Consider the following 17,863-nt stretch of genomic DNA (forward strand, 5'->3'; position numbering starts at 1 on the left):
GCGGGACCACGGTTTTGCACTCTGCAGCTCACCTTACCTCAGTTCCACAAGCGTGTCGGAGAACTACGGTGACCCATTCCCTAGTTAGATATGAAGGGCTTATTCTAAGCTAATGAAAACACGATTCTTTCAGGTGATTATACGCTAATGACGACATAGTTATGAATATTATATTCCATTTCTGCTAATAGATCCTCTGAAATGTTACACACTGTTCCTTTAAGTGGAAATCCATGGGTAAGAGAACATACTTGGTAATTCTGCTGTTCTGCTGCTCTATGTGTAAAGAGTCACTGTAACTAAAGGTACTGTATGTATATAGCTATAAATTGCTCCCATACAAATATGCTTCTCTTGGTTTTTCATATTGGTCTGTGTAAATGTATGTAGAATGACCATGATATTAACAACATTGATATCCTTGAAGTTGAAGGTTTGACCTGGTGTAATAACATTTTTACTCAAAAAACAATGGCCATACAGGCGGTGATGACGATCACTGGATGTCTGCTGCCATTCCGAGATCAGGCGTATCCTCAAAGTGGACCTTGTAGTCTCCCTCCAGCTCTTCAAACACAATTACCTTAATAATTTAAACAGAAAAAAAGTGAGAGACAAAGAGGAGAGTCAGAGCTTTGAGCCTTGACTCTGAATTGTTGTGTTTTCACACATTGTGAATGTTAAAATGAATCTTCCAAGTCCATTATAAAGCAAGGAAAAAACATTTAAAGATATAGCGCGTATTTGTTTTCTTGCCGAGAGTGAATTGAGAATAACAGAAGATAACAATGACTAGGTTTACATGCACAAAGTATTAAGTTTTTTGCCCTTATTCCAAAAAATACAATATTCCTTATTAAACTGTGTTGTATGAATATCCCACTAATAGTCCCGTTTACATGCAGCTGGGCATACTGTGTGAACATAGCCACCCCCTTTTTCATTCCTTCAACCACAGTTATTAGCGCATATCCAAAAACCTGTTGATAACAGCAACAACAACACGTCTCAGACAATTTTCTGGGTGGACGCAGTGACTATGGATGAGACAAACAGAGCCAGACTCACTGGTTTCTAGTCTTTATGCTAAACTAAGCAGTAGCTTTGAATACAGACATGAGAGTGGTGTCAGTCATCTCATCTAACTGTCAGCAAGAAAGCAAACGTATTTCCATCAAGCTATTCCTGTAACTGACAAATGCTGGTTTGTGCACAGCTGTACCTGGTTGATTCCACTGTTGAGAAAGGGGCCGGGGAGGTAGAGAGCCTGCTGGGGGCCAATTGACCAGTAGCGGCCCAGATTCAGTCCATTGATAAAAACAACACCTTTCTCCCAGCCCTGTGGACCCAAAGACAATTTCCCGGTTTTATTTATCATACAAACACACATGAACAAAAATGGACATGCAGTAGCATAAAAAACTATACATTTCATTTCTCTTACTGGAAGCTTCACGAATGTGTCACTCGGATACCCGTATGCAAACAGCCTCCCCATGAAAAATCCAGGGAAGCTGGGCGTCTCAGGGAGAGATTTCCAAGGTGCCTGATAAAGACTGAAATATAATGCATCCAATTCAAGCACGCTATTACAACACAATGAAAGTGATATGCAATGCTTTAGATTTAATAAAGCGTACGAACCTATCAATAAAGCTGGGCTTCATATCCAGGCTGTACGTTGTAAAATTCCGCAAGGGGATATTGTTTAATAAAATGTCTCCCACAAGGCCTGCAAGAACACAAATCAAAATTGGATTGTACACTACCCACTGAGTGCTTGAGTGATTTAACAGCAGGTATAGCAATGAACTGCATATAGTCTGTCGATCACCTTTATGTTGTTTGTCAAGGTCCCTTCCCTGGTGAACTCGTCCACAGTTTTCCACCAATAAACTTAAGGTACGTCGTCCCTGTAGGGATTGATTGCTTTTATGTCTTTTGCGAGTTTTAGCAGCCAAACAGCCAACACTTCAGCATCCATCACATCTAATAACTGGGAATGACGTTTATTGGACATTTGCCTTCATTGTCCAACTCGATGCCATACCTTACCATCAGGAACCGCCAGCTCCAGGTTTTGTCGCTTGAAAAGGCCAATGTAGCTTCTGTCTACAAACACCTGGAAAGAAAATGATTGCTTTCAAATAAATGATATTATAGTTCATAACACATAAACTCTGCTGCACTTTAATGAATTATCTCAAAGGTGGCTTTAGGTTTATGTCATCACCCACCTTTACACAACTTTCATTTGCTGTATGTCCTGAAATGTGTAGCCTACTGTGGGCATATACCAACAACATGGAGTGACCACTGGTAGCCCGGACTGATATTAAAGGAAGAGTTCAACATTTTCAGAATTACACTTATTTACTTTCTTACTGAGAGTTAGGTGAGAAGATTATTACCAGATGTAATGCTAAAGCCAGGAGCCAGGTTGGTTAGCAAAAAGACTGGAAACAAGGGGAAACAGCTAGTCTGTCCGATGATAACAAAACCTGCCTACCAGCACCTCTAATTCTTACTAATAATCACGTTATATCTCATATCTTATCTTAAGTCTTTGCTGATGTACACTGACAATAAGTCTCCAGGAAATCACTGCACCTGGTCAAGAATGCTCATAACTAACATTAGCTTTTTACTTCTGGCGATTACATTGATGCTTCAAAAATCATAAAAGTGGTGTTCATTTGTGGAGATATAAAAAAATATTTGTTTGTCACAGAGCTTATTTTCTGCAATAATCCAAAACCTAGGGAACCAGGGCAAAGCTAATTTCCTGGTTGGCCTCAAAAAATACGTCATCCCTGCACCACTCTATATGAGAGTTGTAACGGTTTATCATCTTAACTTATGGCAAGAAAGAATATTTCCCAAAATGTCAAACTTTTCCTTTCACTTTAGTTTCAGTTTAGTTTTAGTTAATGGAGGGCAACCATATCTATAGGCTGCTGTATAAAGTCAGGGTGATTGAGATGATGCCATCATGTACAATGAGGACTCACTAGAGCACGGTCTCGGACATTGTCTCCAGACTTCAGTAATCCTCCACTGGTGATGCTAGTCTCATACAGCGTGTATCCATATGACTGGCCGTTCCTGTTGTTCACAGGTAGATTCTCCATGCTTACTGGCTTCGGTGACTTAAATGGCTGCAGAAAATAAAAAAAAAATAAAAAAAATTGATCTCCTGGATTCAAAAGCTAAATTCTTTTCATTACACATATGGGCAACAGATAATCTTACATAAAACGTACTCCCTCAGTGAAACTCAAAGCATCCCATAATGACAAGTGCTGGTACATGATAGCTGGTTCATAAGCCTCCCTGTAATGCAGGGCTGGCATGTCAGGGAAACTGTCTCCTCCTGCACAGAAAGGTCAAAGACAGCATCAGGTAAGTCACAACATGTAATCACATACTTCATTGAAATTTGGTGTTTAACTTACTGTTATATCGAGAAAGTAAATCCCTAAGAAGATGGTACTTTGGAGTGTATTCCCCAGCTTCAGACAAGGGAGCATCATAATCTGAAAAACATCATAGTGTAACGTAGACTATCACTTACTGCCACCTGCTGGGTGTTAAGGTCAATGCTGTTCTATAGACAGTGTAGGCAGTGCTTCATCATTAGAATAAAAAGTGTAAATTTACATCAAAGACACAACTAGTTTGTTTGTGACAGAGCACACGACGCAGAGGAACCAACCATAGCTGGGCACCAGCGCTTTGTAGGAAGGATCAGCGAGGGCTCCGCTCATGAAGCCAAAACTGGAGCCTCCGTGGAACATGTAGAGGTTAACAGACATGCCTCGCCTCAGAATTTCTCTCACTGTGGACACCATATCTGACGAGAAGTTCAACACATTCACTGATCAACAAATTAAAAAAACATAAAGGTCCCTTCTACTGGGAAATCATAATACAGCTTTTAACCCCATCCATTGACACCTTTTAGACCTTCTGCTGACCTCATCTTCAGAGGCTACAATAATTCAAAAAGTAGGTTGGCCCTGATTTTCACATTTGAATTTACATTGTTACCATGTAGCTGGCGTTCCTCATGCAAAAAGCAAAGTGATATGGAAATAAATACAATGCAAACTACGGAGTGAGATAGAAAGCATTTGTTTACAGCAACGAGTGACTTGACACTTTGAATATTGCTGGTGGGTAGGACTAAAAGAAATACTGTCTGACAAAGGACAGAGAGTGACTCGTCTGCTTTGATTGGTGTGAGAAACCGATGGCTAAGTGGCCGTTCAGATTGAAAACAGCCTTACGTTAAAGGTGCAATGTGCAGGATTTGGCGGCATTTAGCAGTGAGGTTGCAGAATGCAACCAACTGAAACTTCTCCCGTGTACCAAGCGTGTAGGAGAACTACCAACATGTTCTCATCCCAACTCATCACACACACCAAGGGGTGTGACAACGCTTTGTCCTTAGCGTCACTTTATTTTTGGCATCAAAACCATTTAGTTACCCCTGGCATCACTTTAGGATAAGGCAACAAAACCACTATAGTTAGGTTCAGGAAAAAACAATATGGTTGGGCTTAAAACTACTACGTTTGTAAGTGAAAATGAAACTGAACGTAGATATAAACGGCTCATTCTACAATAACAAAAACACAATGATACGTATTTTCAGGTGATTATACACTAGAGAAAACATACTTATTATATTGCATTTCTGCCAATAGCGCCCCCTAAATGTTACACACTGTTCCTTTAAGTAGTTCTGTTTTGGTGCAGAATTGGGTTTTACTAATATGTGTTTTTTCGAGGCTGATACCAGTATTTCTAAAGTAAATATGCACATTTTTTTGTTTAAAAATGTTTACATCATATAACAACATCATATTCTCCAGGGAACCCCATTAATATCACATTATTTTTGGTCCAGAATAAATATGAAATGTGCCTGGCCACCTATACAATAGTAAGGCATATTGGGATAGATTACAACCTTTATATGAATAATTCATGACAGAATAAAACTTGCAAAAATAAATAACATTTCTTTTTTAGGCAGTTGTCAAATAGCTGTGATCAAATCCAATATATGTATCCCAATATACTTTTCAAATATGTTTTATTCATTATCACCTTTATTAGATGTTGGGGAAACAGGAAATGAGGGGAGAGAGAAAGGGGTATGTCATGCAACAAAGGCTCCTTGCTGAAATTTAAACCAGGACGTGGCAGTTAGATGGTATGTGCATTAACCATTCAGCTACCAGGGTGCACCCCAGAAGCTGATACTGCAACATTTAGCCCAAGATTTAGCTTTATTTTGAGCCAAACGGTGCAGTATGAAAACAAAATTCACCAATAGAAAGGTGTCTTTTTCATCTATGAAGCCGCTGAGAACAAGTGGAACCTTCCTTACCCTCTGGGGGAAGCACATGGTGGAGGTCACCCCAGGCATCATACCAGCCGGTCCAGTAGTCCATCACCATGGTGGGGCTGTTGGGCTGACAAACAGAGCAGAAAAGGCCCACACTTAGCGTTAGCTCACTGTCCAGTGTTTCATTAACTGTCAACTTGATGTCTTCAATGCCAGACAGTGAAGTGATGTGGAAAGGTGAGACACACACCTGGATAGAATTCAGATCCTGGATGTCTCTCTGATTTAGCTTCTGCAGCTTCACTGATCTGATGGCTACAAGATGGGAGATCAAAAGGTAAGCTGCATGTATGTGTGTGTATGTGTGTGTATTAATAAAAGACTTTACCTCCATCCACACCCCCCGACTTTAATGTGTTGTGGTTATCTGATGTGAGCAAGAGCTCGCTGATCCCTCTGGACTGTAAGGCCTTTCAAAATAAAACAGAATGTCACAACAAAAGATATGAACGTCATCCAAGTGATCCATTCTATCAATATCAATCTGTTTTTATACATGTGTATTTTAATGTAATTAAGCAAGCCACCTCACCTCTTTAATGAAAAGCATGTAACTTTCATCCTTTGCAAAGGACCCATACTTGTTTTCCACCTGCACTGCAATGATGGGACCTCCTTTCTTGAACTAAAAAGCATAAACACATTTTATTTTGTAAGGATGACAAGTTAAACGAACTGGAGCTCCAACAAACTTATAGTGACAAAAAGAGACCTGCAGTGGAACCACTTTTGGTATTAGTTTGTCAAAAAAAGTATTGACAGCCTGAGTGAAGCCCGGGTAAGTCGTCCTCAGTCTCATGCTGCCGTCACGGAGGAGCCAGCTGCAGAGAGACAGAAGACAAGACGCTTTAGTTATGAGTAAAGCCACAGAGCTGCAAGTACAACAGAGGCACAGTAAGTCTAAAATACTGGACAGAGATTCACACACTGGGCAAGTCTTCCCTTACAGCAACATGTGACTTTTTCACCCTGATTGCACTCAACAAAAAAGTGTCACTTTGTGGTTCAGATTAGGTTGCTTATGTGTTATCTTCAATACATATAGAATTTGTATTAATTTCTAATAATGTATTAACTTTTCCTCAAATAGATATATGTAAAGAATACTAGCACAACCTTGGCAGTCCTCCTAGATCCAGCTCAGAGGAAATGTAGGGCCCCGGACGTAAAATCACCCACAATCCCAATTCAGCAGCAAGATTGATATAGGCTCTGAAACCCAGATGGAGAAGACAATGAAAAAGCATTTTCTTTGTGCGCAAACACAAAGTTTAGACCCCAAATCTCATTGTTTGAGGAGTGTGAAATGTGCTTGGTTACAACAACAGCAGCAGGCTGAGGCATCCCATCCCTCTTCACTTATCGCCGCTGTGTTGTTAATTGCCTGATAAGCTGCTGTTGTTGGGGAGATGCTGCTGTAGTCAGGTGGGACCTCTCTGCCTCCACCTTCTCCCCTGAGCAATGGGGCTTAGACAATGAGAGGAAAAGGAGCGTATTCCCAACACACCTTGGAGCAGGTAATATAGTTAGAATAGCTAGAGACGTGGTGCAAGGTGTTTTCGTTCTTATTATGGACGTGTTTAAGTTGCATATTTGGTTTAATGAGGGCTGCGCTCCCAAAAGCAATAAACTGCATGGTGATTAATCAATGTGTTTTGTATTCAGGTCAAGCAAGAGTCACACTACTCCTTACTCTAAATCCAGCTGCGTGTGGAAGTTGAAAACCCCTCTCTCTGGCTGGTGCAGACTCCACGGCACGTACCTGCAAGGAGGCAGGATGTTAACATTCAAGCGGTGACCAGCCTTGAGAAACAGAACACACACCCATGGTAATTTGTCCTACGTAGTGAGGGTGTTGATGCCACAGGCCTTCATTTTCATCAGGCGGTCCCTCCAGTAGGCCCTGGGGACACGGAAATAGTGGACAGATCCCCCGAGGATGCGGAAGGACTCTCCCTCTAGGGTGAACTGGGTCGAGTTGGCACTCAGACCAACCTTCCTGCTCATTCTCCGTCCCCCTGCTGGCATGCTGGGAGAGGAGTTCATTTGTGTCACATTCACATAATATAGCACATAGGCTATTGTGCTTGAATGGACCACATGACATGCTTGATAGGAATTTGCAGACGTCTTGTGGTGGCAGACACAACAGGAGCAGGAACATGTTTGAGTTTAGAGGCAAGATAGATAAGTTTATATTATTAACATTTTAAAATGTTATATATACTGTTTCACTTGACATATTTTTCTATAACATCATTTATGCTTTAGTTAAATTCTTCATTCTTTCCCCCAGAAAAAACACAATCAATGAATGATAGTGATACTTAATTGTGAGGTACAGTGAAATTGTTTGAATTCATAGTAGCTTTACCTAATATTCCTTTAGAGATTTACTGTATAGGCTATAGCATCACACTTTGTCTCGAATCATATGCATACAGAGATTTCTAGCATTGCTATCTTAATTCACTGTAGGCAAATAAGGCACTGCATTATAGGAACAAGCAGCCTCAAAGTAGCTCTAACTGAAACAATAACAGTGAGAACTTCACTTACCTGAGATATCTGTACATGATGAAGCCAACAATGCACAGGCAGATAAGTACATATTTCCTTTTGTGCGCATTTCTTATCCTCAAGACAACCATGGATAGGATTTGAGATGTTTTCCTGTGACATATAGGCGGCAGTCCAGTTAAGTTCACAGCAGCATCTGACTGAGCTCAGATGAATGCATGATGCTGGCTGGAGTAAACGCACCGCCTCGTGGGAGTGACCCTGTGCAGAGCCATGGAAATCAAACACACCTCACAACACAACAGCCTTTGTGTGAGTCTGTATTATAGGCTACTCTGTAGGCTTCATGTGAGGATGACGAAATTAGTAGCCTACATCAATATAATGATTTTCTTGATAGTTTTAATATTGGTTTAATACAACATGAAAACTTTTGAACTTAAGAGGTTGAACTTATGTTCAAAAGTAGCCTATTGTGTGAACTAATAATGAATGACAATATAGTAAAACACAGTTGTAATAATATAAAATGTGTTTTTGTGGGAGAAGTTGTTGACATATGCTGTATATTAATAAAGACTTAAAATGTCCTTACATTATAGTGTGTTACAAACCATTTAATAAAGTGTTTATAAATAGAGGGATTGAAGTAAAGTGTTACCAATATGGGATACAACCAGAAAAAGATTCAGCGGTGTTACACCGAAATCATACTGTCTATCCATTAATTAATTGATAAAATGTGACATAAATTGATATTTCTGTTTTCATTTTTTTTTTTTTTTTACATTTGTATTAATTACATTATTTATTTACTCTTCTGTTTAATTTCCAAATTCATTTATTTATTTTATTTATTTTATTTATTTTATTTATTTTATTTATTTTATTTATTTTATTTATTTTATTTATTTTATTTATTTTATTGTAGTCCTCCAACAAGGAGGACTACATTTCCCATGCTCCTTAGCAGTTGGAGCTTGCGCAATCTGTTTTCCCCGGCCCTGGCTGCTGCTGCTGCTAGTGTCTCTGTTTGGTGTTGTTGTTGTCACATTAAAGGGGGGGCAGAAAAGAAAGAACTGACGAAGTTAACATAACCCTGAGTCTGTCGCATGAGGTAAGGAGGATAAAACAGTGAACTGTGTGCTCTGTCCAACTTTACACTGCTTGTTAAGATGTTGTCTTTATGAAAAACACACACAGTTAGATGAGTTAACAGTTAGCTAGCAACACAGAGTCCAGCTAGCATAGCACTAAACAAACCAAGGAAAGTCAACAGATTATGAGACCAGAGGCATCATACTGAGCACACTAGCTAGCTACATAATGAAAGTCTTCACATATACTATTGTTATGACTTTGACTGAAGCCAGAGAGAGACAGCTAACACCGACTATCAGCTATCTGAGCTAACACTGAGTCAGCCTGCTAACTCACACCAATAGTAACGTTATTGTTGTAAAGAGACTCTGGCTGGATCAGCTTCTCTTTCACCTTCTTACAAACCGAGATCCAGCCTGTTGTGAGAGGTGACGTTTCTGTTTTTATAAGGTTAACATGCAGACACATGAATGGGTTTGTTATTATACATGAACAGGACAATAGCATCATTTATTAAGCAGATGTTAGCTATGCATTCCTGATTTCACTTAGGTTAGCTCATAACTTCCTGTTGAATACCCTTTTTAAACACTATTTATCAAGTTGGAAAGTAGTTTCTGTCTGTTTTTTTTTTTCTTCAAGTAGAAATTCTGAAGGATATCATGGTCTAGTGTCCAGGACAAAGGGAAGCCTTGGGTATTATTAAAACAAATAAGAAACAAATCACACATTAGCAATACCTTTTTATCAAATGTAGTTGCTGTGGTAGGTTGCTGTTTTTATAAGGTTAACATGCAGACATATTAATGGGTTTGTTATTATACATGAACAGGACAATAGCAGCATTTATTAAGCAGATGTTAGCTATGCATTCCTGATTTCACTTAGGTTAGCTCATAACTTCCTGTTAGACCCCTTTTTAAACAGTATTTATGAAGTTGGAAAGTAGTTTCTGTCTGTTTTTTACATTAATCTTGTTTAAATTCTGATGGACCACAGTATGTTTTGGCAGTATTATCATGGTCTAGTGTCCAGGACAAAGGGAACACTTGGCTATTATTAAAACAAATAAGAAACAAGTGACAAATCACACATTAGCAATACCTTTTTATCAAATGTAGTTGCTGTGGTAGGTTGCTGTTTTTATTAGGTTACCATGCAGACATATTAATGGGTTTGTTATACATGAACAGGACAATAGCAGCATTTATTAAGCAGATGTTAGCTATGCATTCCTGATTACACATAGGGTTAGCTCATAACTTCCTGTTAGACCCCTTATAAACACTATTTAAGAAGTTGGAAAGTAGTTTCTGTCGGTTTTTTCTTTGTGTGATCTATATTAAACTTGTTTACATTCTGAAGGTTCACAGTATGTTTTGGCAGTATTATCATGGTCTAGTGTCCAGGACAAAGGGAAGACTTAGCTATTATTAAAACAAATAAGAAACAAGTGACAAATCACACATTAGCAATACCTTTTTATCAAATATAGTTGATGTGGTGGGTTGATGAGGTATTTTTTAGGAACAAATACAGTTATATCAGCACAAAATGGCTACCAAATATCTAAATATACATAGTATGGAAAAGGTGGTAAACAGCTGTTTATCATTGAACTGTTTCAAGACCAGAAAGGTTTTTTGACATGCATGTGATTACTGCCATTATTCTTTGAAGTAAAATAATAGTAATGTAATACTGGAATTTTCATGTATGCACATGAAAAACTACCAAATTTAGAAATGCCAAGATTGCTATTACTAAAAGCACAGGTGTTTATTTTGTATGAATGTGCTGAATTCTACTAACGCTATTGGATAAAGCTGACATGGGTGGGGAAATTAAGTAAAAAAAGTTGACCTTATGTTATATTGCAAGCAAATCCACTATATAATATGCCTCTAGAAACGGTATCTCCCAGCGTACAAAGTGAGACTTCTGCTGGTTAGATCTGCATTTTAATGAGTATTGTACATTTCTAGAATGAGTTCCACCCGCTCGCTCTTGTCCTCACTTTATTTCCTTGGTTGTGGTTTGTGGCAGGTTACTGGGTGAGCCCCTCCCTGCCATGAGAGCTGACCACCAGGTCACCAGCCCCCCCTCCTTCCGCAGTTGATGGATCTGCAGCTGGTCCAGAGATGACAGACAGCGTCAGGGCCTTCCTCCGCAATGTTGCGACGGTCAGCAGACACACACATACACACATACACACACACACACACACACACACACACACACACACACACTGTACTCGCACATAGGCTATGAAACAATGCACAAAGGTGGAGTTCATTGATAGAGAAACAGATCCATGAATACAAACTAATGGACCCATTCAGAACAGTACAACACCACCACCCACTATGACCTCAATAATAAACAGACTGTAGTAGTAGAATTGTTGAATTTCTGATGGTGTCAACAAAAACTGAAAATATATGAGTTTTGTAAAAGTGGAATTTATGGCAGAGGAGTTGTATTGGATTGCATTAGATTGTACAGCTACACCCATTCAAGTGGTGAGTGTAGTAGATTTGTAGGACTTGTATCCACTAACAAATGTAATGTAGAAAGACGCTTAAAAAATGATGTATTCCGTGCTTTCACCCCCATATAGTCAAGAAAACAAGTGACATATGTCCAGAACAAAAGTGGGTGAACACAATAAAAGCAAAATGAAAAAAGTAATCATATGAATGAATTGTGCACACTGTATAAAGGAAAGCCCCACCTGCTGGCAGCAGAAATAAGTGTTTTTGTTTTATTGGGACTGAGAAAGAAATTTATTTCTGCATTAATGCATTATACATGAAACATCCTCAGAACCATGAAGTCTTTAAATATTCTTAATTGGATCTGCCTTCAAATACCTGTATCTATTTTTTATGTTCAACAAGCACTTATTGAGACATGTCAAAACTCCCATTACAACGGCCATTTTTAAAAGTTAGAAACAAACAATGTATGTGTATTCTCCTTTGCTTTGGGCTCTTTAGGGGATCAAGGACTCCATATTGGGGATTGGAACAATCTCCAAGCTGGATGCCCGCATCCAGCAGAAAAGGGAAGAGCAGCGGAGGAGAAGGGCCAGCGGGGCCCTGGCACAGAGACGGGCACAGAGTGAGGAGCGCAAACCGGACAAGTAGGCCAGAAAAAAAGCTGCATATTTTGGTTGCAATGCTACTGATTTTCTGACTTAGCAGGAGTCAGATATGCTCATGGATATTTTTTTTAATGTTTCTGCATACATCGTTGCTGTTTATGGGATTTATTAGCAGCTCTTCTAAAAATAAGCTGGAAAGTTGGAGATGCAACTCCTCCTGACATGATCATCTCAGGTAGAACTTCTTGTGCACCCCCAATGCCATGCACTTGCTATTTCCCACAAGCTCCGCCAGTCAAATGACTGTATTTACCTTGAAAAAAATCCACTTTTCCAAATACCTTCAGTCTGCAAACTGAGACATGTTAACAGCATCCATGGGTCTGTCTGACTCTGGTTAAGTAAGAAAAGTAAAACTTAAAGTGAAACCAAACAATCTATATGATATTCAACAGTGATGGACATTGTCATTATTTTATTTTCTCTTTCAGTGACCCCAAAGTAGCCAGCAGGATTTTTCAGTGCTGTGCCTGGAATGGAGGAGTGTTCTGGGTAAGATATTTAACCTGCTGTTACAGTACAGCCTCGTCACACACACTACTGAATACTTTACAGGTGCAACGTGTTGTCGCAAACTTACACAAACCTGTCTGCAGCACCCAAAAAAGTCTCAAATTCTTAAATTGTCAGTGAAGAGTGCAGCGTTTTACTCAAAGTTTAACATTTTTCGACTCTCGGCGACTAGAAAAAAAACACCAAACATGTAGCATTCAGCACAGAATAGACACGCAGTGCCTTGTAACATAAAGCTATTTAAGACAAATACCAATTTTGGAGGGGGCATGTTTGGAGGGAGCATGAGTTGAATAGTAACTTGTAGTATTTAATTTCTCTCTCCAGCTCAGTCTGTTTCTCTTCTACCGGGTGTTCATCCCAATGCTGCAGGCTCTCACAGCAAAAATCATTGGTATGTATGACTGATGACTGTGAATCTGGGGCACATTCTCTGGCAGGTGTTTGGAACCAGTCAGTCAACAAACTGTTTTTGCTCCAGGTGACCCCTCCCTCCATGGCAGTGTGTGGTCCTGGTTAGAGTTCATCCTGACCTCCGTCTTCAGTGCTCTCTGGGTTCTCCCTCTGTTCGTCCTCAGCAAGATAGTCAACGCCATCTGGTTCCAGGTCAGGCCCTGCTGCTTTGCTAGGCTGGAATGATGTGATGAAAGAGCAAGTGGCCTTTTAAAAAATCTACAGTCTGACATGCCATATCCACAAAGTTGCAATCCTCTTCAAGTGTCTTGAATAGCTTTTGTGACATGCTGCATCATATATTGTATGTTATTAAGTTTTGAATATGAGTTTTTGGAATAGAGTCGAAGCAAAATGGGGGTTTCTGGCACAACTTCACCTCCTTCCAAGGTGCATGGAGAAGAGAACAAGTCAGGTCAAAACGCCAGCAACACTTGTAGTATATAGAACAACCTTATTGTTTATTCTGCCTTCAAATAAAACTTGTGGGCTTGTGTTTACAACATGGGAAGTCGTGTGCACAATATGCTTGTCATTCAAGTGGTTAAGTCGTGAGAACACCGGTGCTAAGCAACGGCAATGTTACTGTAGAATACACAAAGGTTAACAATTTAGCAAGCTAGCAAAGGGGTAACATAATGCAGGATATGCAAAGGCATAACGACAGAGGAAAACAGACAGATATCAACATTCTATATATAACATACAATATATGAAGTTATTATGCATCGAAAAATTAACTTCCATGGCCTCCAGAAACTTTCCACTTATTAGTTTGTGAATACCAAGAGGAGGGCGTTCATATGGACTCTTTTCGTGAACACGGTAAACACGACCCCATTTGAAGGCACCATTAGACCAAGGCGTTTCAACCAAAATGCGTTGGTCTGAACAAAAAAGTTGTTCTACATACTTCAAGTGTTGCAGGAGTTTTGACCACTTTTTGGAATGTTTGCAGTATAATACAGCATTTACTTCACAAATGGGCTGCATTATCAAAATGGTTGAGACTGATAAAGCCAGCTCTGCCTCTCCTACATTTTGTAAGCATGTCCATTCCAATCCTGTGAAATGTTTCAAACTGATTATTTATGGGAAAAAAAACACCAAAAAAGGGAAATATCCTGTAGCTATAGATAGTTGAACTGAAGTCACACCATTAAACTGGACTCCTGTGACTTCAGCTGTGACTCACAATGAAAACCTTCCAGCTGCTGGAAATGTGATGAAAACAAGATACAAAGCTGTGAGGCACCACTGGAGGAGGGCTTCTGTTATGACACATCTGCCGGCACACAACAAGCATACACAGAAGACTTTGAATTAGCCTGAAATTCTAACTTGTTGCCTGACGCAGGTTGTTGGGAAAACTATTATGGACTTTTCTCAATACTATTTTATTAGATGATCAGGACATAATAGTACTGAATACATATTAACATATTGTTTCTGCAATAATTTGATTACACATTTGTTTATAACTTGGAGCTCCTGTCATGTCGTATGCTTTGTTGACACAGACATAGAGATATCAGGATGTTATTCTCTGTTGCAGGACATAGCTGACCTAGCATTTGAAGTGTCTGGATGTAAAGCGCAGCCGTTCCCCAGCGTCAGTAAGATCATCGCAGACATGCTGTTTAACCTTCTTCTCCAGGCACTCTTCCTCATTCAGGTACATTTTTGTAGACTGATACCGTGGTTTTCGTCCTTTCAAAAGTAATGTTCCTGTCTGTGCTTCTCTGTTTATCAATACTACAAAATCACACTGTAGTGCATATACTGATACCTTCTGTATCTGATGCTCTTCAGACGTCTCACAGGATGTTTGAGTTGAATAGTTACAGTAAAGCTGCTGTTGTGGTCTTTCATTGAAGGCCCAGATTCACCAAATGTTTGCTCAGTGCGGAAATAATATCACTTTTCTGACTGAGTCATGCTAGTTGGAGTTGTTTTATCCTGAAATCAAGGATTTCTTTTTTGCACCACACCTTGATCTGCATTCTAAATGAGATGAAACTGAACACATTCCTCTCCTCTTGGTGAATGGCATTGTGTTGTGTATTTCCGTGGTCCTCCAGGGCATGATAGTTAGCCTCTTCCCCATCGATGCCATTGGACAGATGGTTAGCCTCCTCCACATGTCTCTGCTCTACTCACTGTACTGCTTTGAGTATCGCTGGTTCAACCATGGTGAGTTTTCTCGCATTACGTTCTACACCCAAATCATCTGGATTGAGTGGAGAACTCAAACAACACTGAGGCTGTTTATGTGTATTCAAGGCGTTGAGATGCACCAGCGGCTGTCCAATATTGAGAGGAACTGGCCCTATTACTTTGGCTTTGGTTTGCCCATGGCTCTGCTGACCGCCCTGCCCTCCTCATACATCATCAGGTAAGACTCCTAATAACCCTTTTATAATGATTTATAATCTCAGTTTAAAGCTGAGTTATCCTTTACTGCATGTACCATATGCAATGTTCTTTCTTTTCTACCTAGTGGCTGCTTGTTCTCCATCCTCTTCCCTCTATTCATCATCAGCGCTAATGAGGCCAAGACGCCAACAAAGCTGTAGTGAGTGTGAAATAAAGACAATTTGTCTTTAAAATATAGTTTCTTGTAATTAAACACATGAGCCACTGATGACATTTGTGTTTTCCACTCTTTCAGTCACTTCCAGCTGCGTCTGTTCTCCCTGGTCGTGATGATCAGCAACAAGCTTTTCCACAAGACGGTCCACCTGCAGTCCTCCCTGACATCGTCCACCTCCTCGGAGAGGCTGTCGTCTCCCCACACCTCGCCGACCCGCCAGAGACCTCTTCCCACCCAATGATGGATCCACTTGAAGGAAATAGGAAAGCAAGTCGATGAGTGGCTTCACTCAATGTGAAAAAAGTGATTCTTCCACACGGATTTCCTTTATCGATGAAGATGATATGTGGTTTATGACAAAGGGTTTACATGTTTTTAATCTAATCTCTGTCCCCCTGGGTTGTTCATTTGCAGAACCCACCAGACACATTTTACAGTGTGACACAAAAATCGACTGCCCCGTGCCTCACACTCAAAAAAACACATTATATACTCAGCTCTCGACCTGTTTTATTTTGTGAATTTTCTTTCATTGTTTTTTTTTTTTTTTTTTTTTTTTTGTATAATGTGCCATTTGAGTGACTCTCCTTTAATAAATTACAGCACAAGAAATCATGTAGTTTTAATATGTTTAGGCAAACTTGTGACGGAAGGGTTTTTTAACTGAAGGGGCTCGTCTGCATTCAGAGGCAAAGCACAGTCTTGTTGTACCTACAGTATATGTTCTCTTGATGTTGCAAGTCACATTCCTTCCTCACAGATTGAATGTTTTGTTGCACATGGATACGTTTTACTGTCAAATGATGGCGCCTTAGCAGGTCCAGAAATAACCTTGTATAGTTAAAAAGGGAGGCTGCTTTTTTTATCCTGTAAGAGCTTTGTTTTTAGTAGAATATACAAATCAGTTCAGGAGCTGCTATGAAAAAAAAAGGATTGGTGACCTTAGTAAAGGAAACCAAATCACAAAGTCACTCTTGTTGTGTGTGTTGACTGAAGGTTAGCTTGGTGTCTCATCCCAAATTAAATCTCACTCCACTGTCTGGTGGTATGTACATGTTGCAAATCACGAGGTGACACCAGCAAAGGAAAAGCTGCCTAAGCGTTTTTCAGTCTGTGTGAATTTAGTAGGTGATAGGTGAGATGACACTGCCAAACTGTTGCATCTGTGTTTTGTTTATTTCACTTCAACCACTACAATGCTAAGCTCTGTAATAGAGGAAGGAGTCACATAGTTAACGTCTTTATATCTTAACAAATGGATGATCAGCCTTGACCCGCTTGCTCTAGTTTGCCCTTAGAGAGCTGAAGCAAACACAATTGGTCCCTATAGATCATCGGCTGTTCGATTTCTGTGCTGTATATAATGTTAATACGTCCCGAATCAGAAGCCCACCACCATGCAGCTACCCCAGTCACCCTTTCTCTCACTCATCAGAGCTCATGGCCATGGTGAGGGGCCAGGATTTTGAAACGGTGTGCAATTATTGTAAGAAGAGCATAGTGTTTGTGCAGACTGATGTATGTGAGTGAGGTTTTGTAAAAGTAATACGTCTAATTTCAATAAAATTGGTCAGTATTCAATATTTTGATCACTGTGTTCAGGGTTTTGCTACCACTGTGAGGACTAGAAGGGACATGTCACACTCAACAGTGGAAAGATGAGGATGAAGATGGGACAGTCAGCAGTAGATGTCACATAGAAGTGGTGTACATCATCTGAAAGATGGGAACCTGAAGACTAATTTAAGATGCTGCTCAGCACTGTGTCTATAAATGTGTATAAGGGCTGAGAACATTGTGATAGAAGTAAATGATGGTCATCCCATGCTCATATATGTCTCATTAGTTGATGCAGAAATGTTTGGGTTGATACCATTTGTTACACAAATTTGAATTGATAGCAAAGGGGATAGTGCAAAAAAGCAAGATGCATCAGCTAACACAGTAAAAAAAAAGAGTTAAACAAAGTGTAACAAAATATGAACCATTTAAATAGAAGGAAGTATAAAAATAGGAGCAGTATATACAGTATTGACAATAAACAGACTATTAACAAAATTGCACAAGTGGAAAATGATATTGCACAGTGCGAATGAAATGA

General features: G+C 39.7%; 2 protein-coding genes across 2 annotated transcripts; one reads left to right on the forward strand and one right to left on the reverse strand.

The window, feature by feature from the left end:
- Positions 1 to 102: 102 nt before the first annotated feature.
- LOC119475243 (beta-galactosidase-1-like protein 2) lies at positions 103 to 8,117 on the reverse strand. The gene is made up of 19 exons (XM_037747748.1): positions 7,976 to 8,117; positions 7,260 to 7,445; positions 7,110 to 7,178; positions 6,533 to 6,628; positions 6,129 to 6,237; positions 5,949 to 6,041; positions 5,745 to 5,826; positions 5,607 to 5,671; positions 5,399 to 5,483; positions 3,716 to 3,853; positions 3,456 to 3,536; positions 3,264 to 3,373; positions 3,012 to 3,158; positions 2,051 to 2,122; positions 1,835 to 1,913; positions 1,645 to 1,732; positions 1,445 to 1,556; positions 1,223 to 1,339; positions 103 to 583 (listed from the first exon to the last, which is right to left on the reverse strand). Exons 1-19 carry the CDS (start codon positions 8,065 to 8,067, stop codon positions 497 to 499), a joined length of 1,908 nt encoding a protein of 635 aa, XP_037603676.1. The 5' UTR covers positions 8,068 to 8,117; the 3' UTR covers positions 103 to 496.
- Positions 8,118 to 8,902: 785 nt separating this feature from the next.
- Positions 8,903 to 17,345, forward strand: ei24 (EI24 autophagy associated transmembrane protein). The gene is made up of 11 exons (XM_037748870.1): positions 8,903 to 9,053; positions 11,084 to 11,220; positions 12,037 to 12,182; positions 12,635 to 12,695; positions 13,044 to 13,110; positions 13,198 to 13,322; positions 14,725 to 14,844; positions 15,251 to 15,362; positions 15,453 to 15,564; positions 15,670 to 15,744; positions 15,841 to 17,345. Exons 2-11 carry the CDS (start codon positions 11,179 to 11,181, stop codon positions 16,001 to 16,003), a joined length of 1,023 nt encoding a protein of 340 aa, XP_037604798.1. The 5' UTR covers positions 8,903 to 9,053; positions 11,084 to 11,178; the 3' UTR covers positions 16,004 to 17,345.
- Positions 17,346 to 17,863: the final 518 nt, after the last annotated feature.

The sequence above is a fragment of the Sebastes umbrosus genome, chromosome 17, assembly GCF_015220745.1.
Source record: "Sebastes umbrosus isolate fSebUmb1 chromosome 17, fSebUmb1.pri, whole genome shotgun sequence".
Lineage (NCBI taxonomy): Eukaryota > Metazoa > Chordata > Actinopteri > Perciformes > Sebastidae > Sebastes > Sebastes umbrosus.